Consider the following 24755-nt stretch of genomic DNA (forward strand, 5'->3'; position numbering starts at 1 on the left):
AGAACACCGTACCTACTGTGAAGCATGGGGGTGCAAGCATCATGCTTTGGGGCTGTTTTTCTGCAAAGGGGACAGGACGACTGATCCATGTTAAGGGATAAGACTTGGGTAAAACTCCAAATGCTACATTAGCCTATTTTCAAAAGTAAGTCCCCAGCCAAATGCTGTGTATAGACAATAGAATGTATAATAGTTTTATGCAAATGTTTTTTTATATATAAAATGTGTGCCCACTCTACAAGAGGGGGGCCCTCAGCAACTTGCACAGATTGTATAGGAAAAACTAGCGCTGGAGGTAAGGGGGGAAACCATCACCAGCATACATGGAAGCAAATCATTTGTAGGTTACTGAATTTGATTGAGAATGGGAAGTCAACACCTTCAGAGTTTTCTAATGACTGTTCTGCTCTTGCATACGTGTGAGGCCTTTTTACGACAGAACCTTTATATCCTTCTTTTCCAAATGCTTCCGGATGTGCTCCGCAATTGCGTTCTCGTCGTTCAGCTCTTTTTTCCAAAGCAGAATGAAACATTTGGGAGCAAAGTGACAACCTAGGATGCTAAAGCCAGAGACCAATATGGCCGAGGCTTTGATGGCTCTCTCGTGCATCCCGTGTTCTTGTGTGTAGACGGGAATAAAAATGACCCACATCACTAAGTAGATTAGCATGCCAATGGCAACAAACCTGGCATTCTTGTACAGACCTGGCAGTGTCCTTCCTTTGTAAGCAAAGGTGAAGCAGACAATGCAAAGAAGTGCAATGTACACCTGGGAAAGCACGAAAAACACGACAGATCCCTCATCACATTCAAGAATGTATCCGTCTTCGAACATTTTCTGGGAAGGTGGCCCCAACACTAGCCAAAGCGCACACAAGAACACCTGCACACTAGCGCACACCATCACCACTACGACGGGCTTGTTGACACGCTTCAGCCAGTAACCTAACTTAAGTGTAAAAGCGAATCCCACAAAGATCTGCAGCAGGTTTGCTAGGACGCATGAGACACACACGGTGAAAGACAAGCTAAAGAAGGGTAGGCCTGCCCTGCAGTTGGCTTCCGTAGGCTCTCCCAGGAAGAGGAAAACACTACTGAAGCAGCCCATGAGAGATAGAAGAGCAGGGAAACACATGTAACCACCAGCAGCCCTAACAATAGGAGTGTGAATGTTTAATGAGAATAAAACAGTGACCAATAAGGTGATAACCAAGTTAATGCTGGTGAATACAGCCAGGGTAATGCTGAAGCCATTGGTCCATGGCAGGAACTTTTCTCGAAAGCACTGTGAATGGTTTGACTCTTGGCAAGGTTCACATTTGTTGCCTGTGAATTTGTCAAGTTAAGTCAAGTTAGTTTCAGAGCAATAAATAAGAAGTGCATACATACAAAATCAACTGCAGAGGTCATTGACTCACCGTCAGTGGAGAAATAATTCTTTTTGCAGGAAATACAGCCTTTGCAGCATGGATTGTCTGGATGCATAACATATAATTCCTGCCCTTGCAGGCAAGATTTAGAGCAGTTGAACTGGGTGACCTGTGACAAAACAGTCACAGAAACAAAGCAGTTTAATGCTAATGCATTCATGGTGTTTTATCAGATAGCTGTCAATTATTGTTTTAAGTACAAAGTCCATATAAGCCTACAGTTTTATTCTCCGGGAAAACTTTGTGAAGAAGGATGCTGCTGTTTTCATAGGTCCCAATAGTGTAGATATTAATTTTTCCTTCAGTTTTCCATTCTAGAATGTCATATCCAAGATCCACTTCTCCATGTTTATTCAGAGAGATGTTTGAAAAATTAGACAAAGTAAACCTGACCTGCTGGATCGCTTCTGTGAGCTAAAAAGACAGACAAAGTACAGAACAAAATTAGGGACAGCAGGATCTCTTCACTCTGCTACAAATAGGAAGACAATATGAAGTGCTAGTGATGGTTGTAGTAGGTATTGTATAGAAGTGTTGTAAGTATAGGAAGTCCAAGTGACTGAGCAAAAATGTCATGTCATTTCAGTCCTGGTGGCACCCTGCTCTGCACATTTTGGTGGATTCTATCAGTGGATTCACCCCCACAACCCCCACCAAGTGATGGTTCTTTAGACATTTAAAAGGTTCTTCTATGGCATTGCTCAAAGAATCATTTGTGAGTTCAGACCATGCCATCAGCATATGATCATTTGGGCAGGGACTGTAAGAGAAGTTGTAGGCAGTTCTTTAATACAACTGGCTGATAAAGGACAAGGTTTTCCTCCCATGGTCCAGGGAGGACTGTAGCCTTGTAAACTAGACAAAGACAACATCAGCATTTGTGTTGGACACATATGCGGTTTGACCACTGCCTTTAGGGCCCCTTTCTGCTCATTTTTCTGATACTCTTCTACGTATTATATATAGTTGCTGTGATAAATTTACTATAAACTGGCAGAAAAGAGAAATTTTTGAAAAGTCACCACTAGAGTGCATATATACCTGTAAAGTGAATAGGGCACAGTTTCGGGACACAGCTAATGCATTTACCTGCATTCAGACTCTCTGCTAAGCTTTGAAAATGATGCCACTGTTACAGGACGGTCAGGGAGCAGACCCAAGTGCAGAGAAGAAAGCCTGTAAGGACAGACCTTAATGTGTGATGAAAGGATGTGATTAAGGTGAGTGTGGGTGCTTTTTTTGTGTACTGTGGGAGAACAGTTGCTCCCAGCTACCCTGGCAATAGATGTCCAACACCTCACCACTGCACCACCAGCAAGCACAGGCAATTGGTGGAGTTGCACCCCTTAAAACAATGAAATAAAAAGGCGGGACAAAAACCAAACAAATGAGATGCCAAGATGGCATAGCTCAGACTAGGGACAGTTAGTTATAAAACACCTAAAGGAAGTCAAATAAACACACCTCTCTCTGGAGAGGGAGCTGTTGGATACAGCTCTTTAAACAAAGGAACTGAGGATCAATACTTCCCTCAATATAACCTTAGCCTACTGTTAGTTTGGCTTCTGACTCTTCACTATTGAGCCGCTTATGTTTTGAGCTGTGAACTCTTCAGCTCTTTTCTCTCAAAACTCTTACTTTCCTCCTTAAAGTTTTTTTTTTTTTTTTGATTTTCTTTCTTTCACTTCTAGTACTGGGGATTGGCGTTTCCTTGGGTAACAGTGCCTCGCTGCCGTCGCCTCTGCTGGTCGGCGGCGACAGACCCTGACCCCATACAGCGACAATCAGCGTTAATTCCTCTACTTTATCTAACCTGCTTCCTCCAGCACACAGCATGTAACTTAAACAATCAATGTAAGTTTGCCAGTTATAAAAGCCATACACTTGCTCGTTTAAACTCTGTGTGCTCGTTTAAGCTCCATGCTCAACCTAACCTTTATGTTCCACCTTGAATGGTTCAGAATTTGCAGGAGGCTGAATTTAACCGTGGCACTATTATAGATGGAATATAAGCTTAATGCTTTTTATTGAAAACATTTTATATCCAGTGAATCCATCAATCAAAATCATGAAGTGTCACGCCCTCATGGTCCTGAGCAGGCTGCAGCTCCCAATTTTATAAGCATTTAACTAATTTAAACTGCATTAATATATAAATATATATAACACTGGTGACTGCAGCATATCTTAAACATTAAAATGCATTTTAAGACAAGGCCCTTAACTCATTCATGCAGTGAACACACACACACACTAGTGATACAGTGTGCATGTGTGTCCAGAGTGGTGAGCAGCCAAGGAGCAGTGAGGGTTAAGGCCCTTGCTCAAGGGCTCAGCAATAGCAGCTTAGCAAACCCAGATATCAGACCCACAACCGTCATTAATGACCACTGCCCCCATCATAGTAAATTCTAATAAATAACTGTGCACTTACCATACGTGGGGGGAAATGTGTGACATTGTTGTTCTCCAGCAAGCTTTTAAGGCCATGTGCAATTACATTCACTGCCATATATACACTGTAAGCCTCATAAGACTCATCTTGATGAATGAAGTCAATTAATGAAGTCCTATTAAAATGCTGTTTATAAGGCATGTTTTCTGCCTCTGATGCAAACAATGGACAGGTTTGGTTGTTGGGTTGGGTGGTGCAGAAAGGACACAGAGATAAAAGATTGCAGAAAAAACTGCCATTCATGTTCTCTTGGTTTAGGAAATGAGTCATATAGTCGGAAAAGCCTGGCACCTTATGTCTTTTACAAGTGATACCGAGGATCCTGACAGAATTTGAGAGCTTGTCCAAGTTAATGATGTCCTTTGCGGTGGACCATGCATCGCTTGCTATCCATGTCCTACTTGCATTGACACTGCTCGCTTCCTCCAGGATGATCTTTGCATTACTGGCTTTGGTAAAGAGCACAATGGCTTCTGCACGCCATGAGGATAACTTCTTCTGAAGCTCAGTGAACACTAAGTGATTCTTTGAGAAATCTGCAGGTAGGATTTCTTTGAACTCAATGCATATGTTGTTTTTTTTAAAAGAATCTGAAAGACTCTCAGCGCCATACTTTCCATATTCATCATCACTACCAATGATTCCCACTGGCACAAAGTTGAACCATTGCACTAGCTGGACAATAGCGTCGGTCTGGTGTTTATCACTTGGAACTGTGCGGAAAAAAGATGGAAACTTGGATCTACTACTCAGCAGCTCGCTTGACGATGCAAAACTGATCTAAAATAAGGAGCAAAAGAAAGCTGAGGTTAATGTCAAACATTAGCAGTCATCTGTCATCAAGAAATAATGTCCGATAAACCCATTAAGCTTTTGGAAAGGCCTTCTCACCTCAAATTCCTTACCTCAAATATGTGGACCCATGCTAAGAAACCAACAAGTTTAATAGTACTCTACTAATTCTGCCAAGAAGAGTGATCAAATGTCCTACCAGAATTCTGCCTGATTGCTACCAAAAGAGTCAAGGTCAAGGTGCAACTCACTAGGAGACATTTAACCAAGTATTAGGTGTGCTGTATGTATAATTCTGACCTTTAGACTTTCACGGCATTCATGACGTTTGTGATGAGTGTACAGTATGTAAACTTTTGCCCAGAGCTGTATTATTGTCAATCAACCGCAGCTATTAATAGATTGGATTCTTGCTCTGGGCCATATTTTCACTTTCTCTCACCTGAGTCATCAAGGGCAGAGCGAGCAGACGAGCCACAGCGACTGAGACCTCGGAACTGCGCTCACCAATAACAGCCTTAACATTATTACTGGGTGCCATGACAACACACTGGTCCTCCACAAAAGTTTTTTTCTTCATCAGTTTAAGAGTGCCATGTAGCGCCATGGAGACACTTGAGCAGGTGTCATAGATTTCATATCCAATTTTCACATTAGGTAAGAGCGAGTCCTGATTTATCTGCTCAATGGCATAGATCATTGCCTGACTGCAAATCAGCATTTGTATGTCCAGGCTCTTTCTGTAGAGGGAATCACAGTTTTGTAAGCAAGTAGAGGGCTGTTGATGGTGCAGAAATGTTGCTCTCAGAAATGTAAATCTGTTTGCAAAGCTATAAAGTAATTCTCAGCTAGCATGTCCATGTGGGGCCTGTATGGGTATCCCAAATCCAATCAAATCAAATCAAAGTTTATCGTCACATCACATTAAACAGATGTAAAGGTGAGAACGCAGAACGTTTTGTCCCGAGGTTCCGCATTGGACCCACATATGGATGCCCACCAGGGTCAGTGATGGGACCAGGATGGGTTAAACATAGGCTCCACCTGGGTTATACGTTGCAAATGGGCCTAGATGGGACCCATGGGGGCTGTAACCATGGGATCCATTTGGGAAGCCAAACTGGGTCCCAGTAAAAACATATGTACAAGCCCACTCAGTGCCCATGCCCATTCGTGAACCCACCTAGCCTGCGTTCCACCCATGTGAGCCCCACATGAGCATGTTGGCTGGGTTAATTCTGAACGGGCATCGATAACATACAACAGCAAGCATCTGAATAGATGGTGGCATTTTCTGAATAGCTACAGGTTTAGCTCCATAAAAGTCAAAGCACAAACTAAGCTACATACGATACTTACGGATCACACATCTTTGTAGGGGGCCCGGTCTTGTTAATGATGACTTGGCTGTGTATTGGAAAAAGTCCACCAATAATGATATCTCCAGAACTGAACACTCTTTGTAGATCCCCTCCTACCAAGCAAGATGCATGCCTAAGTAGGAAGACAAGAAGTTTGACCAGCATTAAACTGAACATTTTTATAATGTGGACTCCCGCACACTCATATGTAGAATCCCAAATGGCCTTCTAAAAGGAAAGGCTTTGTTCATTTGCTTAGATGAAAGCTGATATTTTCAACATAACAGAGATATGCCTCTGTGGAATAACTTTGCATATGAATCCATTTGCATGTCTTCTTCTTCATGCTACTTCAACATAACATTAATACCAGCAACTCTATTATGCTGTTGTAGACAGTAAAATATCAATTACTTTGCTAATGTCCAAATATTTATTGTCCTGACAGTATACACCAACCAGCCATAACCTTTACACCACCTCATTGTTTCAACACTCATTGTCTATTTCATCAGCTCCTCTCACCACATAGGAGCACTCGGTAGTTCTATAATTACAGTCCTCTTCTATATGGTGGACTAGCTAGGTAATAGAGTGGACAGTGCATGGACAGACAGTGTTTAAATACTCCAGCAGCACTGCTGTATCTGATCCACTCATACCAGTGCAACAAACACTCTTGTGTGAACATATTGACACCATGCCTAATGCCAGGCATGGGCTTGAGGGGTATAAAGCCCCTCAGCACGGAGCTGTGGAGCAGTGGAACTGTGTTCTCTGGAATGATGGATGGTGCTCCATTTAATGCTTTTGGGCTAAGCTGGGGAGTTAGGAATGAGGTGAGTTGGTGATCATCCAACATTCTGACCTCACTAATGCTCTTGTCACCGAGTGCAAACAAATCCTTATAGCAATGGTCCAAAATTTAGTAGAAAGCCTGCCCTAGACAGTAGGGCAATTATACATACAAGTAAAGTAAAATGTATAACGTATCTATGCAGTGAGTAATTGGTGTTGGGATGCTAACCTTTTACCATATTACTTGGTTTGGGATGGCGGGATCAAATCTTAAATGATGCTGTTTGCCATCAGCAACCGGCGCCTGAGAGTGGCCTTGCTGGCCTTGCTCTTTCCGGGTGGGTAGATGGCTTACTCTCTCTCTCCCTATATTAGCTCAGTGTAATGATGGCCAGCACAGGCACCTGCTAGCCCCTGGTGACGTTGAATCGGTGGCAAGAAAAGAGGCAGTGGTTGGTTGTGCATGTGTCAGTCATGTCATATAGGGGAGAGTACTGACAGGTGGGTAGGGTAATTGGCTATCGGCAATTTGAGCCTCACACAGAAACATATATAAACATATGTAGAAATGTAGAAACATGTCAAACTAAAATATTCAACTACTAAAACTCCAAAAACTTCCCAAACTTTTAAAAATAGACTTAAAATAACAGACATTTCTCAACACAGTCCCACAAGGTCTCTGTGGTGTGTAATTCACCAATGAGACTTCACCAGAACTTCCACTTTGCAATTTAACATTGTCCTGTTGGCACATTTTGCCAGTGTATGGATATATATCAATGGATTTAGTGTGTCATTATTGGAGCTTACACACTAAATAACATCAATTACAAACATCTCTATTACGAAATCGGTTCTTCTTTTTAAGAGTGCAGTTCATTATTTAACCCTTGTGTGGTGTTCAGCTCTGTGGGAACTGGTTTCTTGTTTACCAGAAGACAAAATGATGCGATATACTATTATTCTTTCCACCTCAGACTCTGTTTTCAATGATTTCACCCCCCCTACACATTTATATTACACGTGTGGTGATCAGGTCACTGGACCCGTGAGTAATAAAAGCATGGAGGTGCTGTGTTACTTCATGTGTTTTCTCAGTCTTGTGGCCTAGTGTGTGTGTTTGCATATGTGTGCATATGTTTGCAAGTTCTGCTCCTACTATTCACGCACAAGGTTGCAGCCTTGTTGCATTTCCAGCACATTTCCAAACTCCTGCTCTAAGCATTTTCATTATTTTAGGTTGCGGCCTAAAAAAAATAAAAACGGCTGCAAGATGTGTGGACCCAGGATGGACAGAAAGACACAGTATTCATGCATCAAGTGCAAAAAATACATTTGCAGGACACATACAGTAAAACCCTGCCCCTCATGGGTTGCATAGGCTGGCAGGGATACACTGTGTTCAATGGGACTGATGTGTTGTGTAGACTGATATAGATACTGTATCTATCCAATGGGGCTGGTGTTTTTTAGATGTGTCTAAACATTATGTGTCTAAACATTGTTTCATTTAAGTTCCTTCATGTTTTTCCTCCCATATGTTGACATTTGTGTTCCTTTTTCACAGGTTATCACAAAATAGAGATTGCACTATTGTTTAAAAATATGATCCTACAGAGACAAAGGGTAAATGTTAACCATATATGCTGTATTTACTGCTTATAAGTAAAGAATTACAATAAAGTAAACATATTTGATGTATTTTTACATAAGTTGTTATGGCTGTATTGTTGTTCTTAAAAGCAACACCACCACACAAGAGTCACAGTGTTTAAAACTGGCGTATATTAATGACACCTGGTGGTTAAAGAACTATACATCTACTGTGTTCTGCTACAGGATGTCTCAGTGGTGTGTTGGGATTGAAATCCAGATCTTTATCTTGGTCATTTAGGAACATGTGGTTTAGTCTTAAAGCAATGCAACATTAAATCACCCTAAAGACTCAACATTTGTAATCAGTTTACAGTTGATTGTTTTTGTTTGTTTGTTTGTTTTTTAGAAAAAATCCTGACAAACACATGATTAATCTGACCTTAAACAGCCCTGAAAAATTCAGCTCAAGACCCACTTTTGCAGGTGGCTGGTTTCAGGTGGTCTAACTTGGCCTCTAATGGTCTGGGTGGCTGAAAAGCTGGAAATCCAGGCAAAAATGCCCTATGCTGGTAAGCAGGCTGGTTAACCAGTCTACCAGTCTAGCAGTTGACCAGCATAGTGTGTATTTTCATATAAGATAAGATAAGATAGTCCTTTATTAGTCCCGCAGTGGGGAAATTCACAGTGTAACAGCAGAAAGGGATAGCAGGACACTCAGTTACAAAAATTTAGATAAATAATTTACACTATGTACACAATATAAATAAGAATTAAAAAAAGCAATAAACAATATTATTTACAGCAAAAGACTCTTAATTGCACATGGGGGTGGGATATTGCACATAGTGACTTAGTGGTTGATTTTGGAGAGGCTGTGGTCGTGAGGCAGACCAACTAAACCATCAAACTCAAACATGTATCCTATGCTGTTCAAGAGCTAAGCTGGTCCACCAGCTTAACCAGCTTGGCTAGCTTGAGCTGTCCCGACTGTTGTTTTTCTTTTTCTCAGCAGGGAGAGACACTGTATGGACAAAAGTATTGGAACACCTGCTAATTCATTGCCTCCTCTGAAATCAAGGGTATTGAAATAGATTATCATGCTTTTGATGGAGTAACTGTCTCTACCGTCCAGTGAAGGTTTGCTACTAGATTTTGGATTGATTGCATTCAACGATAAGTAGTCAACCTCACCCCTAACTCCCCAACTCACCCAAAAAGTATTGGGCTGAGTAGCATCATTCCAGAGAACACAGTTCCATGCTGGGGGTCTTTATACATCCTCTAGCACGGTGTTAGACATAGTGCCAATAGGGTCATGTTAATCTGCTCCAGAGAGTCCTATTCTATTGGCACAAGAACCTGAAAGCATTTATCAGAAGGGAGAAGTTAGATAGATAGATAGATAGATATTAATATCGATCTATGTTTATTAATTATTATTATTATTATTATTAATTTTTAATTCTATTAGTGTGCCTCTCTACGTCACTCCGCCCCTCCTCCTCGTGAGCGATGATCAGCTGACTGGAGTGTGACTGTCACATGATCCGCTCAGAGGAGGCGGGGCTTCGTCACATTGCGGCTGCTGCTGCTGCGGTGTTGTTTTTGTGCCGCTGCTGGTAAAGTTCGTCCACGATAAGACAATGCGGTAAGTCTCTTAGTCTTCACGTTTCGAGCTTTTCCCACAGATAAATCTCTAATAATTCAGCGCTGAACACTATTCGGAAAGGCTATATTTGGGTTTAAACGTTGGTTGGTTAGTTAGGGCAGTTTGCCTGCTCGCAGGTCGCAGGGCAGATCTGAAACGACCTGCTCTGCGGGTGAGGCAGTGGTAGGGTTGAAATGTGCAGTTGTCTTTTACAGGGTCGTTGCTTTCCTCTGGCTTTCTGTATGGCTTGTCCATGGAGAGCATCTCGAAAGCGATCAAGTTGTGTCGTAAGTTTATTTTATTATTGTTTGTCCCTCTGCATCACTAGCTACCTTCAGTCTACCTTCAGTTTAAAACCCTGAAGCTTTAACACCTATTCTAAAAAAGTGTCTAATTTTGTAACCCCACATTTGTTTACCTCGTATCCGTGTCATTGATTGTCCTTATGTGTGTCAGTGTGCCAGAAGGCTGGCTCCACGATGGCCGGGTCGCCCCCCTGGAAGAGGTGGAGCTCACCTTTGCCCTGAAGCAGCAGAATGTGGACAGACTGAAGGAGCGGCTGGAGCTCGTGTCAGATCCAGACTCGCAGCAGTATGGTACTGGAGTTTGTAACCTCACATGACCTCACTAAATGGCCTGAACTGAGAAATCTCTTGGCTCCCATACTTACTCTCTTCCCTCGTGCTGTTTAGGGAAGTTCCTTACCTTGGAGGAAGTCTCGTCCCTGGTGCGGCCGTCTCAGCTGACAGAGAAAGTGGTGAAGACCTGGCTCCAGAGTCATGGAGTCACGCTGTGTCACACAGTCCTCACTCGGGACTTCCTGCAGTGCTCTATGACTGTCCAGTAAGCGCTTTTTGTTGAACTTTGATGACACTTTAGTCATCGGACAGATGGATGGAGGGATTCGATACTGGAAATTGTTGAATCAGGCTGCATTCAGTTTTATTTTTAGGTGATGTTTGTCTGGGCCAAAACCAAAATGTCTGACAAATACATGAATAAATACAGATAAGCAATACATTGAGAGTAGAGCTGCACAATTATAACAGGATCATATTGATATCTGCAGATAATTGCTTAAAAAAAAACAATAACAATCAAATAATATTTATATTAGAAACAGTAGAAACAGTTATTTGTGTTATTTGTTTTCTAGAAGATCAGAGTTTAATTGATGCCATGTTTTATTAATTTTACTGCATTTGTAAAGCAAAAGTAAATATTATATAATAAAGATGCATATTAGTTTTTTTTAGTAAATATTGCTTTATCGTTTTGACATCAGCACATCAGATGGCTGACAATGGCTCACAATTCCCCCAAAATCCTAACTGTCAGTGTCCCCTCAAGGTTCTCCTTGAAAAAAAAAAGCCAGCATTAACAGTCCCTATCAAGTACGTAGTACGTCTAATCAGTGCCTCATTAAAGAAAATGAAGCAGTGCAAGTTTACATGTTATGTTAACAATAGCTTTAATATCTTTCACATAATTAGGTCTTTGGGTCAGCTTTGAAAACCTGTGAAAAAAATCTGTGTTCTGCCTTTCGGTCGTATTGGTCTACCACTGTTGGTCAGAGGTGGAAAGCATTTCCAGATATTCTTGTCCTCTGACTAGGCCAGTCGATCACAACATCAGATTAGTGGATGTTCCCTCCTTACTTTGCTGAGAGATTACTTCCGATTGGTCATCCTCTGGGTGTAGTGGAAAGCAAGCCTTTCTGTAAACAGTTTGATTTGGTTTGCTCTGCTTACTGAGGAGATAGGCTGTTACAATGGTTTTGACTGCTCAAAACCATTGCACAACTTGCACAACTCCTAAAGCTACAATTTTCCCCACATGTAGTCATGTAAGTAAATCTCAATCATTTGAAGGAAATTTTGGCTGTTTTAAAGTAACTTTGTTCAAAAGTATATGTGATATTTAAAATGTGCATAAATCTTCAGCCTATGTTATGTTATTATTGTTGAGATGGTCTGAATGTGATTTTGCACTCAGGGTGGCTGAGGCGCTGCTTCCTGGTACTGAATTTCACCGCTACAGGAGAGATGGTCAGATCCTTGTGAGGTCTTCTTCGCAGTACTCCGTTCATGATGACGTGTCCCAGCATCTGGATTTCGGTGAGGGAATATCGAGTACTGAGTGATCTGTTTTGTACAGACTTTTACCCAGTTGTTCCATTAAAACTGTTAAACACAATCAAAGATAACATTAACACCACTGACTTAAGGTACATTAGAAGATTATCTCAATTCAGTGGCAACTGTCAAGGTGTGGGATAATTTAGCTGATGTTGGAAGCAGGAAAAATGGGCAAGCAATGGCTAGATGACTGGGTCAGAACATCTACAAAAACATCTGACAGGTCTTGTGGGGTGTTCCTCGTATGCAGTCTGACTGGTTGATGTGCATGGGGGGTGAATGCTAGTCTGCCTGGTCTGATCCCACAGCATTAACAAAGTTAATGCTGACCGTGTCTTGCGGAGTTCATGCCTAGATGGGTCAGTGCTGGTTTGGCAGCACAAGGGAGACCTATACAATATTATGCCGGTGGTTTTGGTGTTATGGCTGAATGGTGTATGTTGTATATGTGCTGGTGTTGTCAGTGTCACCAAGTGTACTGACATATTTCTTGTCATTTGGTAAATAAAAGCTTTTTTGCTTTCCCCCCACAGTTGGTGGTGTGCTGCGTTTTCCACCTAAAGGAAAAGAGATCAGTAAGAGCTGGGTGGGATCAAAACAATCAGCAAAGGGAATTCACTTGGGTGTGACCCCGGCAACCCTCAGGACTCGCTACAACCTGACTGCGACAGATGTTGGGACTGCTGCTAACAACAGCCAGGCTGTGGCACAGGTATCAAGGGTTGTGCATGAAAACAGATTGTATACATTAATGGAAACCTAATTATTCCATGTTTTTTATTTTTTATTTAATTTTTTTATTAATACTTCCTCACAAAGTGTTTCATTGTATTTAGAAATATCAGATTCACCACACTGTTTCATTACAAAGAGAGCACAGGTAGTGCTGGTTAATTGGATTTTAATGCACTATGTGTCAATAAAAATTGTACTCGCAGGCTGTGACCAAAATGGAACCCTATTTACGTTTTGGGGCACTATTGATTACATCTGCTATGTCTGAATCGTAAAGTGGAATTTAAACTTGATTTAGAGGGCACCACAATCTCCCACAATGCACTCATAATTTTAGTGAAAAACATAGCTCACTACATCAGCTGAATGTAGACCAAAATGCATTTTGAGTGTCTTGTTACTAAGCACCTGACAGTGGAACAAAAAAGAGCCAACATCATTTGTTAATTGGAGGCTTATATTTCGAGGCAACAACACAGTCTGGTTATTGCATAAACAGCACAATATTTATACTGATTCAGAATTCGGTTCATGTGTGTACAGAGCTTTAAACGCTGCTCAGCCACTCGCCTGTTTATTTACTGGCTTTTTTATTATAAGGAAGTGTCTGAATTCATTTGTGCTTCTAAACTAAATGGTCCCTCCCTATATACACCAATGCTAATGAGGGAGTAGGGATTCATTTGTTCACAGCCATAGTTTTTGATAGTATTTTTCAATGCCCAACTGTCCAGTGTCAGAATACATATTCGGACATGGCATGTATTGTGAAAATTGTATTCCAAAATTGCAAATTAATGGGGTAACCTTTTTCAGTTTAAAACATGACCCTGTGCATCATCATGTTTAGACCCAGTGTCTCAGTGTTAAGATGCTTACTATGTCAGTGTTGTTTTATTATATTTAAACATCACATCAGTAAAACGCTGTTCTAAGCTGTGCACTAAACCCTGCTGTGACCTTTCCCCTCGTATCGTGATAGTTCTTGGAGCAGTTCTACCACCCCGCGGACCTGGCTGAGTTCATGAGTTTATTTGCCAGAGGGTTCAAACATCTGACGGAAGTGGAGCGAGTGGTGGGCACCCAGGGGGGAGGGAAAGCTGGCCTGGAAGCCAGTTTGGATGTGGAGTACATCATGAGCACTGGAGCCAACATATCCACCTGGGTCTTCACCAACCCAGGTAGGAAGCCATTAAATCCGAATCGCTGCAGAAGCCTTGTGCATTTGAAGGCAGATGATCTAATTTACTGCTTTTTAAAGCTGGCTCTGATGGATTATTTAATAGAATGCTCTTTCCATGTTTAAATCAATTCCCTCCTGTGAACATATCAGCTTCTTCTTAACTCTGGCTAACTTACTCTGAAAGGAAACCTGATTAGAATTCGTTGTATGAACAGAAGCTTTAAATGGCATTAGAATATGGAGACATTATTTAATTTTTGATGTGCTCATTGTGCTTTACAGTTCCGCTGAACCAGTACCACTTAACAAATACCACCATTGTGCTTTACTGATATTAAGGGAGCATTTTGTTAATGTTTAGCTGGATTACCTGCTGTTTTAATGTGTATTTCATCACATAAAAATGCTTATTAGTTCTCTTTTACTTTTTTATCTCCTAATTTGTCATTATTTATTGTTTTGATCATTATGTATTCTTGAAGTTTTGCTGTTATTTGCACACATTAGAAAACACCTGAGGCATTGTTATATATGTAAGTTGCTATAAAATAATAATGCTGTTAAATGGCCCATATTTTTCTTCCTAGAGTTCCACTAATGACATTTGTGGGATTTGATTTACCAGAAACATTCATTCATCTTCTTATCCTCTTCTTCCTGGTCAGGGTCTAAGCCTACCCAGAATACTTAAACTATTTTTCAACTTCTCTGCGAGCTCTGCTTTTATTAGCTGGTTTACCACAGTGCATCGGCTAACGGGAGCAACCTAGTTTAGTATAATTTAGTTTTGAACCATAACAAGAACAATTTATTTTTGTAACGGTTTCCAAGTCTTACTGGATAGTGTTGCTGTCCTCTCAGTGTCCTCTCGTTGCAGTATGCAATTAGCTTTTTGACAAGATTATAGTCGGTCAGCTGGGTTAGCTTTTAGCCTAGCACCTTCTCTTCACTGGCTTGCCCATGACACAGTCCCCCTGCTTCCCATCACTGATTCTTGCAGTGGCTGCTTCCTCTAGTCAGCTCTACTCTCTTCTTGAGTTAGCCTAGAGTTAGCTGTTGGCCTCACTTCTATAGCCATTCTTCCATACTACTACTACTAGTAATAATAAGCTGTTGCTGACATACCAGCTGTATTAATGTAAAATGAAGAGCTGATCTTCAGTGGGCAGATTTTTTTGTTTTGTTTTATATTTTATTTTATTTTTTTTAGGGCGTCACGAGTCGCAGGAGCCGTTCCTTCAGTGGATGCTTCTCCTCAGCAACATGTCAGCCATACCCTGGGTGCACACTATCAGCTACGGCGATGACGAGGACAGCCTCTCCGCTGCTTACATGAACCGCATCAATAATGAGTTCATGAAGGCTGGTGTTCGAGGCATCTCCATGCTTTTTGCCTCTGGTAACACAATTAAGCATATGTGATGGCTTTATTAGAAATGGCATTTTATGGCTTTTAAATGTTTGCTCATTACTAAATCCTATTTGTGTTTTTATGAAGGCTGTGTTTGTGGTCTGTTAACAAGCTCCATTGGCACATATTCCAATGTTAAGTGTGTCATTCTCCATGCGTTGTTTTAATACAGGCGACAGTGGAGCTGGTTGCTGGCACAAGACCAAGGAAGAAAATGTGTTCAGGCCAAGCTTTCCTGCTTCCAGGTACCGTATTACAGATAACACCTCACCTTTTCTTTGTTTGTTTGTTTGCAAACACACCTTATGGAACTCTCAGAGGGCTGGGTTAAACCAGGGGCAAGTAGTTTAATCAGGGTGGTTTGATCAAGGAAAACAGCAAGCTTTTACGCTGCAGAGGTTTTGCATGAAACTCCTACTACTTTAGTAGCATACATAGGTGGCATTCATCTTTTCACTGCACTAAAAACAAGAACTGATACTGAAAGCTGTAGTAGAGCAATACCTTTTACATAACTGTGTCAGCTGGGTTCCTGGTTATGCTTGAACAATGTTTTATAACTGTAATACAATATCAACCTGTGTTGTCAAACTTCATGTTTACAGTCCATACGTGACCACAGTGGGTGGGACTTCCTTCAAGAACCCCTTCAAAGTCAGCTATGAGGTCACAGACTACATCAGTGGGGGTGGCTTCAGTAATGTGTTTGCAATGCCAGACTATCAGGTAAACCTTCACAGACACCAAGTTGGGCAATGAGGACCACCAAGCACTTTTTAAGAAGACTTGTACATCAACTCATTTATGCAGTTATCAGCCAATCATGTGGCAGAAGTGAAAAGCACAAAATCCTGCAGATACAGGTCAGCAGCTACAGGTAGTGTTCACATCAACCAACCACAGTTTGTGCCAGATAGGCTGGTCTTTGGGGATTTTCAGCACAACAACAGTCTATAGAATGGTGAAATAAGGAAAAAAAAACGTGTCAGTTCTGCAGACAGGATGACTGAGAGGGTACGCTAACTCAGATCACCACTCTGTACAATTGTGATGAGCTGAACCCTAAGACAGATGGGCTACATACAGCAGAAGCCAAAAAAACGGAAGCAAAAACTGGACAGTTGAAGACTAGTTTGGTCCGATGGATCTGAATTTCTGTTGAGTTACACAGATGGTGGGGTCAGAACTTGAATCTACCGTCCAGGTTGGTGGGGGTGGTGAAATGGTGTAGGGAATGTTTTCGGGGCACACTTTGAGCCCGGATAATACCTTGCAATCATTAGAGAATCATTAGAGCATTGTAGCCTATTTGAGTACTGGTGCTGACCATGTGCATCCCTTCATGGCCATAATTTACCCATCTTCTAATGGCTACTTCCACAGCATGATGATGATGACGACGATGATGATGCACTACGTCACAAAGCAAAAGCCATCCCCAGTCACTAGATCTGAATCCGTTTAGGATGTGGTAGAAAGGGAGTTTCAGAGCATGAAAAAATCTGTAGGAATTGTGTGACCCAATTATGTCAACATAAACCAGAAGGAATGTTTTAAGCATCTGATTGGTGCCATGAAGACTAAAGGAGGCCCTACCCAGTATTAGTGCTCAGTGAGTGTATATAAAGAAAGATGGATATCTGGGAATATAATTTATCTGCATGGTTTTCTTGAAGGTGGACTGTTGCCTTTTTTTCAGTTCTCATTCTAATGTTTAATTATCGTGTTAGCTTTAGGTCAAGAATAAGAAATTACAACCCATGGCTATAAACAAAATAAACAGAATAAGCTGTATTATCAAACATAACACTGTTTACATTCAGATTAAAAATTTGATGATCTGGTTTTGTGTTTGTTTTCTGAAGGTTAGCGCAGTGAACGCATTTTTGAAAGGCAAGCAGTCACTTCCTCCACAGTCCTACTTCAACACTAGCGGAAGAGCCTACCCAGACATGGCAGCTCTGTCGGACAATTACTGGGTGGTCACCAACCTGGTGCCCATCCCATGGGTATCTGGAACCTCGGTTAGTGAAGAATGTGTTAGAAAAGATTGCATGTGTGCAGGCGTGTTTGTTTGCCTAAGAGCTGATTTCATCGTTTTTTTTTTTCCCTTAGGAATTCAGGTAGTAATTTAAGTCTGTGTGTCGTTTTTAGGCTTCCACTCCAGTGGTGGGTGGAATTCTCTCCCTTATTAATGACCATCGGTTCCTGAAAGGCCTTCCTTCCCTCGGTTTCCTCAACCCTCGACTGTACAAACTCCGAGGCACCGGACTTTTCGATGTAAGAGACGACTTATTATGCAAAGTGGTGGAACTACTTGTGGCAAGTTTTTAAAAAGCATTGCACCATCATGGAATAATTGTTAACCAACATGCTGCCTGCCAAACACTGTTACTTAACCAGCTCTACTGATGATTAGCTATGTTGCTTGGCAGAAGAATTGTTCATTTGGATTTTTTTTATTCAATTATTTATTCAACAGTGATTTTACATAGTTGGTTAGGGGAGTGTGAAGCACAGGGCAAATCAGAGTAATGCAGCTTCTCATGTTCTTAGGTAACCGAGGGATGCCACCTGAGTTGTCTGGATGACAAGGTCGAAGGACAAGGCTTCTGCGCCGCCCCAGCATGGGATCCAGTGACTGGATGGGGAACACCTAATTACCCTGTCCTACTTGCTGCACTGGTAAAAGGCTAGGCCACTGGTAGCGTAGTTCCAGTACACATCCAGCAGTTTTTCAAAAGATTTTTCCAAGGTTTTCGCTTCATACGTTACAATCATGTCTCAGATACAGATGTTTTAGGGTTTTAGTTAGAGATTGTCGGCCATTTAGGTTTTACTACATTTGAATGATTGTTTTAATGCCATTTTATTAGTTAACCATCTATTTGAAGGAAGTTTTAGGGTACTGTTGGTAATAAAAGATTAAGCTTCATTCTGGTGTGCTTTGTAGGCCTTAGCCTGTCAATCTGCTTTAAGGGCATTTTTTTTTAATGGCTGCAACACAGAATCACCTTTTATTTTTCATGAACCCCCCCACACACACACACACACACTGAGGTAGGGGAATGTGATCATGTATTTTTTTTTTTTTTTATCTTCTCAGGCTGTTTGATTGTGATGAGATTGGTCTTCGAGTATATTGCACTAAACTGTGATGCACTGCAATATTGTATCGTGCTGCTCAGTTCATTTAGTAATAGAGCCTATCTAGACTAGATGACCTGGTGTTTCATTGATTACTTGTATGCTTTGAGTAATCATGCTGTACTGTAACATTCACCACAATTCTTATACAAGAATACCGTGCTACCTGACTTGTTTCTCAGAGCTAATGGTTTACCAGGACCTAAAGTTAAATTACATTATTGAAACTCACTCCATTTTCACTTCTAGTTTGTACTAGATCCTATCACAACCCACTTCTTACATTTACATGCTTTACTTTTGCTCTGTAGGGGGGAAAAGGAAACTTGGATGCAGATAGAAGTGGTTTTGTTTTTAAGAACTGTGTAATGTTGAGTTTTCCAGTTACATTACTAGAGGGCCATGAATGTGCTAAAGCTAAGGACATTTGGTGTGAAGTTACAGTAATTGGCATTTTTAATAAAACAGTATTGGATAATTGATGCTTTCAGAAGGCCAGAATGTTTTTTAATGGATTTTCTCAGGGGATGTAAATGAAGTGTAAACTAATAAAATTTTGATAAAAATGTTCTTGCCTATTTTTATATTTTAATTTGCTGCACAAATCAAGGTCACTATTGGCCAGAAACCTGTGCATCATATATATGGGTTAGGTTCACCTACTTTAGGGCGGCCTTTTCAAAGCATTTTCATAGATGTGCCTGGCTATCTTCTGGATGAGTAAACGTATGTAAGTTTTTAATACTTTTGATCATCTTAAGAATATCTGATGTATCCACATGGAACAAATCAAATATCGAGATTTTGAATGCTTACATTGTTGAAGTAGCTGGAAAGGTGTGTGTATATAAGTTTAATTTGAACTTCGCATGTACAGTGTGTAATAATATAAACATATTCAGTAGAAAATATTTTAAATATGAACAGAGTACAGTGCATGTGCTCTCTACTTACATCATGGATTTTGCACTATTCTGTACAAGTTACAGACCTTTGGAAAAATTACTATAAGCTTTTAACTATAAAATTACTAAGCTTAAGCACAGTTTACTGCTATTGAACAGCACAGAAATCCATGTCTAAATGTAACCCATCAATGTCTGTAAACAAACACTGACACCTGAGTGGGCAGCGACCTTATCACCTGGGAAGCATTTCTTTATGGAAATCACAATTTGAATGGATGCAATTTTCTAATCGCAGGAGCTGCAAGTTTTACAAGACACAAAAACCCAATACAAACAAACAGGTGAACTTCCTGCTGATGACCAATCAGAAGCTACCAGTCATGCATAAGGTCTAGCCATGATGTCCCACCTTTGCTACCCAGGCTTTCAGAAAGAATCCATATGGGGAAAAAAAGCTTGCAAAGGCACACTAGCTTTGATATCACATAAGCTGAAGAGTAATAAGTTATCATGCCTTGTTATTCAACGTAGGCTTTTAATGTTTAAACACTTCATTTTATTTTTTTGTTGTAATCAAAATTAATCACACCCTTCGTTGCAATGGCAATATTGTGCAGGGAAGTCATAGTTAAATATTAGGTTGGGTGATGTGCTCCAGGATATCTCAGCTGTGGATACTGGCCCAGCAACCTTACTGTCCCAAGCCCACTTCTCTAATTTCTAGGCCATGGCTTAGATATAGAAAGTGTTGGTGTGTATGACATGTAAAAACAAAAAAACTATTTTTGTGCAGAGAGTGGTGCAACTTCAACTTGGATAAAATTGGTTTAATAGGTTAAACACAAATCTAACATTTCTATCTACATGATCTCAAAATATTTGTACAGAACAGTTATACAAAATGAGATACCTGTGGAGGATACCTCTCACAACTGGAAAAAGGTTTAATAGTATCTCCTTCTCCTTGAAGAAGAGCATTCACATATATCAAATCTCAGGGAAAAACATTTCAAGACAAAGGTAAATGTCTAAAAGTGTACAATATGCACACTTATAAGACAACTAAAAAAGCAATTATTTCTTTTGTGGACTCGTAACAGATACACAGATGGAAACAAATAATAATAATATAATAATAATTAGATTCTTTGGGCTCTGGAGATTGAATGTCTTGTCAGTGGATGAACATCCAGAAATGCACATCTTCAAAATAAGACATTTTCTGGAAGTAATGCAAATCAGTTCAGTTTGTACCATAAGAAGTGTCATAAGGGCTAGTTGGGCGTCAGTTCATCATTCAAATACATACTTTGATAAAACATCAGTAGATACTCTCTTGCGCAAAAAACAAAATGGAAAAAAAAGGGGGAAAAAAAATCTACAAACAACACACAACGGGTGTTTTAAAGCATTGGGTGGTGCAGTCCAGGGTCCTTTTTGAAATGTTCCTCCATCTAGTCCAGTCACTGGTTGTTCTTAGCTTTAGCGTGTGTCAAAATGTGAGATTTCAGGTTGGTCGACTGAGCAAATTTCTTATTACAGCCATCAAACGGGCAAACATAGGGTCTATCTCCAGTGTGAATACGCACATGTGTGCGCAAGTTGAAGTCCAGTGAGAAGCGCTTGCCGCAGCCCTCAAACGTGCACTAAAGAGGAAAAGGAGAATTATTAGATCTGAATTGTTTAGGTTACCCTAGGGGGAATAAACACAGACTACTGTTTAGTCCAATGTGGAAGATTCTCTTCAGTCTGTGCAAAGCATATATATATCATCACAGTTCAGTAGTGCAATAATATATATATACTGAGCATATATATATACTGAGCATATATATATATATATATATATATATATATATATATATATATATATATATATATATATATATATATATATAAAAATCAAATTAAATATATAATTAATTATCTCCCATCCATACTATTGCACTACTGAACTGTGATTAGTGGAGAAACTCTGCAAGATCTGTAGGATATGGCTACAATTAAAACAAGCAAACCATTAACCTACCTGGAAAGGCTTTTCACCAGTATGAACCAACTGGTGTCTTTTTAGTTTGGAGCTTTCCACAAACGCTTTCCCACACTCTGCGCACACATGAACACGTGGGCCATGAGTGTGCAAGTGCTTCCTCATAGCAGAGTTGTCTCTGAACATTTTCGTACAACCCTGAAAGATGAGACACGGTAAGTCCAAAAGAAACATTTCATCCATTCAACCTTTTTAAGCAAGAACAGGAAAAAAAACCATTTAACTAATAATTTACTCACTTTGTGGGGGCATGCTATCGTTCTTGGAGAGTCGTCTTCCTTCATTTTCCGTGGTTTCATCCTATTTACAATACATACACATATTGAGCTTATGCTATAGTAATTAGTACAGTAATATGTGATTAAAACAGATGATCTAATGTATGATGATCTGCATGTATAGGACATGAATGTTTCTTACTCATTTATTTATGCCACCAAATTTATCCAGAATGCCTTTCAATAAAACACTACAGTGAAAAAAAAAAAAAGCACAAGGTTACCTTGCAAACTCTGCTAGCTGTTTGGGATCCGACAGGTCAATGCCAGGGATTCCACCAGGTGGAAGCTTCTTGCCTGTCATGTATTCAGAGTAGTCTGGAGGGGAGTTTTCCCCAATGATCTGCTCCTCCACCACAGTCTCATGATCAATGTCCTTTTTATCATCTGTACCAAAGACAAGGGGCATGGTTAGAGGGGACCACAAAAAAAAAAAAAAAAAAAAAAAAAAAAAAAAGTCTGCAAGCATGCTGCAGACTGACATAACCACCGTCTAGCCGGGGGGTCAAAGTCTGGTCTTAGTTCACTCTCAAGAGCAGTTGCACCTTTCAGGAGATAAGCAATAGGTTCAATAAAAGGGCAGCGTAACCACATCTCTATAATGCTCAAAAACTATTGAGCTCAATTCATAAAAAACTAATATATTATTTATATATATATATATATATATATATATATATATATATATATATATATATAAAAGCATGAATAACGTTAGTGAATTTCCTCAAATACACATCATAAATACAACAAGCCAATGTCAACAAAAATGAATACAGTCAGTAATATCCCATTACCTAAGGGTACTGAGCCCCCCAAAAATATCAAGGTAGAAAAACAATATTTAGAGACAAACTTCCATTAAAAAACTGCACTAAACCAGTCACTCAATTTAATAAATCGTTCCCTCAATTAAAACAAATCTCTTAAAATGATTTCTTAAGTACATAGTTCTTAATTTAATAAATAATAAAACATGTAATCAATAATAATAATTAAATGGTATATAAATTTGAGAAACAATTTATCAAATCGAGGAAACGATTTACGTCATTTTTCCTTGCTACCCTTTCATCTTTTAGGGGTTCGTTTCTTACGTTTAAGGCAACGTAAGAAATTAGCTGATAAATAAGATAACTAACAGATTCATGTCCCAAATGAAATCCAACCTATGACCCAGATGTGTTATCCTCGCACATTAATAAATGGTTGTGAATAAAATAACAGCTGTAAATCTCTGGTGTTCCCAAAGAACGACATTAACGCCAGCTAACGTTAACGTAGCGCATTAGCAACGCAGCTAAGTTAGTTAGCTAGATAGCAGTCGACCACAAGCTGCAAGCTAACAGCAGCGCGTGTGAAGAAGCAGGCAGCGCAGAAGCGATTCTGTTTACAAACAAATAAAAAAAAAATCAAGCTGTTTGTCGCTGTTATAAGTCCGATATAAGCCAGAAAATCCGCTCAGTGCTGCGCCGTCGACCACGGGCTCTCCTCTCTCGGTCTGCCTGTCTCTCTGAGTCGGTCCCTCCCCTTCCTCCCGGAGCGGACTGCGCCATCGCGGCCTGTTCGCGCTGCAGCCCGCAGCTTCACCCCAACCCGCCGCCATCTTTCCCGGCTACAGAAACGCCATTTTTCGGGCGGCCATAATGGTCCGGGGGAACATGGCGGCGCCCATCAACACTTAAAACATGGCTTCCCATCAAAACAAAAAACATTTTCCACCGCTGAGATGTTCAAAAGTGTTTTATTTGGTGCTGCGAACGGCCGGTCTAACAGGCCTGTCTGCGCCCTGTGCTGTGCAACACAGGGCCTCAATCGAGGCCCTTCTTTTCAGCCGAGAACAATGCCTAACTAAGACGAGCCTCAGACAAGAGCAGAGCAACTTTAGACATCTAAAACTCACCCGAAGCCCACATAGTCACCGAGAACTCCCCTTCTAGCGTTTTGATCTGCACTTGCTTCTGCTCCCATTTCCGCCCGCTGGCCTCCGCGGCGCCTAAAAAGCTCTTTTTCACCACTTTCTTCCCGCTCCCGCCTCCTTTCTTCAGGCGACCCGTGCTCTTCCCACCGCCGGCCACGGTCACCAGCGTCTGCTCTATGTACTCCTCCTCCGCGGCCGGGACCGGCACAGGGATGAGAATCTGGTCCTCGAAGCCATCGCTGGCGTGCAGGTCCGAGTCGTCGCAGCCCACCACCTCTTCGCGGGTCTGCACCAGAATCACCTCTTGGTGGTGAAGATGGTTTGGGTCGTCTGTGACCAGCGGCTGCAGAGCGATCATGGGCTGGTGCTCGTCGTCGTCTCCGCCGACCACCGTGGTCTCGATGGTCTCCACCTCGATTTCGTGCAGCTCGACGATCTCGGCCGGCATCTCCGAGCCGTCGGTTTCTATGTACAGTGTCTCGCCAGACGCCATTCCGGATTGTTTTCGTGAAAGCTGTTCCAACTCCGGCTCGTCGAGTCGATGAAGCCACTTCCACTTCGGCTCTCCGTCGCCTCCCCCCTCCGCTAAACAACACGGGCAGCGCTGCTGCCGAGACGAAACCTCGCGAGACTTTCTCCTCGACCCACTTTTGCGATGGTTTCTCCCAGTGATCAGCAAGAAAGCGGTCTTCTTCTAACCATAGTTATCTTTACTGTTACTTAAAAAAAATACCAAATCTTCAATAGTCCCGAAAACACCCTCAGCTGGACTGTGCATTTGGTTTAATACATATTTCCACGTTGGGCCATATTATGAGAAATATATTATATTATGAAATTATATAATAGTATATTATTACAAATGGATTGAATGCTGTCCACTCTCCAGGCCATAAGGATG

General features: G+C 41.0%; 3 protein-coding genes across 3 annotated transcripts; 1 reads left to right on the forward strand and 2 right to left on the reverse strand.

Annotated features, from left to right (window-relative positions):
- Window positions 1–430: 430 nt before the first annotated feature.
- Window positions 431–6215, reverse strand: LOC140564814 (G-protein coupled receptor family C group 6 member A-like). The gene is made up of 6 exons (XM_072690469.1): window positions 6037–6215; window positions 5120–5417; window positions 3865–4665; window positions 1650–1844; window positions 1419–1539; window positions 431–1326 (listed from the first exon to the last, which is right to left on the reverse strand). The coding sequence occupies exons 1-6, from the start codon at window positions 6213–6215 to the stop codon at window positions 431–433; spliced, it is 2490 nt and encodes an 829-aa protein (XP_072546570.1).
- Window positions 6216–10000: 3785 nt separating this feature from the next.
- tpp1 (tripeptidyl peptidase I) lies at window positions 10001–19265 on the forward strand. Its single transcript, XM_072689700.1, has 13 exons — window positions 10001–10083; window positions 10299–10370; window positions 10540–10679; window positions 10776–10926; window positions 12079–12200; window positions 12755–12933; window positions 13939–14137; window positions 15350–15538; window positions 15723–15795; window positions 16156–16276; window positions 17416–17574; window positions 17705–17830; window positions 18107–19265. Exons 1-13 carry the CDS (start codon window positions 10079–10081, stop codon window positions 18245–18247), a joined length of 1677 nt encoding a protein of 558 aa, XP_072545801.1. The 5' UTR covers window positions 10001–10078; the 3' UTR covers window positions 18248–19265.
- Window positions 19266–20417: 1152 nt separating this feature from the next.
- On the reverse strand, window positions 20418–24448 carry yy1a (YY1 transcription factor a). Its single transcript, XM_072689672.1, has 5 exons — window positions 23837–24448; window positions 22158–22320; window positions 21895–21955; window positions 21635–21793; window positions 20418–21251 (listed from the first exon to the last, which is right to left on the reverse strand). Exons 1-5 carry the CDS (start codon window positions 24345–24347, stop codon window positions 21069–21071), a joined length of 1077 nt encoding a protein of 358 aa, XP_072545773.1. The 5' UTR covers window positions 24348–24448; the 3' UTR covers window positions 20418–21068.
- Window positions 24449–24755: the final 307 nt, after the last annotated feature.

This window comes from Salminus brasiliensis, chromosome 10, assembly GCF_030463535.1.
Source record: "Salminus brasiliensis chromosome 10, fSalBra1.hap2, whole genome shotgun sequence".
NCBI classification, from domain to species: domain Eukaryota; kingdom Metazoa; phylum Chordata; class Actinopteri; order Characiformes; family Bryconidae; genus Salminus; species Salminus brasiliensis.

Bases quoted from the DNA above. Each gene is read 5' to 3' on its own strand.
- LOC140564814 (XM_072690469.1), bottom strand. From the start codon at position 6,215: ATGTTCAGTTTAATGCTGGTCAAACTTCTTGTCTTCCTACTTAGGCAT. The intron at 5,418-6,036 runs GTAAGTATCGTA...TTCCCTCTACAG, and splicing joins CCTACAAAGATGTGTGATCC to AAAGAGCCTGGACATACAAA. The intron at 4,666-5,119 runs GTGAGAGAAAGT...TCCTTATTTTAG, and splicing joins CTCTGCCCTTGATGACTCAG to ATCAGTTTTGCATCGTCAAG.
- yy1a (XM_072689672.1), bottom strand. From the start codon at position 24,347: ATGGCGTCTGGCGAGACACTGTACATAGAAACCGACGGCTCGGAGATG. The intron at 22,321-23,836 runs GTGAGTTTTAGA...TCTTTGGTACAG, and splicing joins GGTGACTATGTGGGCTTCGG to ATGATAAAAAGGACATTGAT. The intron at 21,956-22,157 runs GTAACCTTGTGC...TATTGTAAATAG, and splicing joins CAGCTAGCAGAGTTTGCAAG to GATGAAACCACGGAAAATGA.
- tpp1 (XM_072689700.1), top strand. The intron at 12,201-12,754 runs GTGAGGGAATAT...TTCCCCCCACAG, and splicing joins GTCCCAGCATCTGGATTTCG to TTGGTGGTGTGCTGCGTTTT. The intron at 15,539-15,722 runs GTAACACAATTA...GTTTTAATACAG, and splicing joins CTCCATGCTTTTTGCCTCTG to GCGACAGTGGAGCTGGTTGC.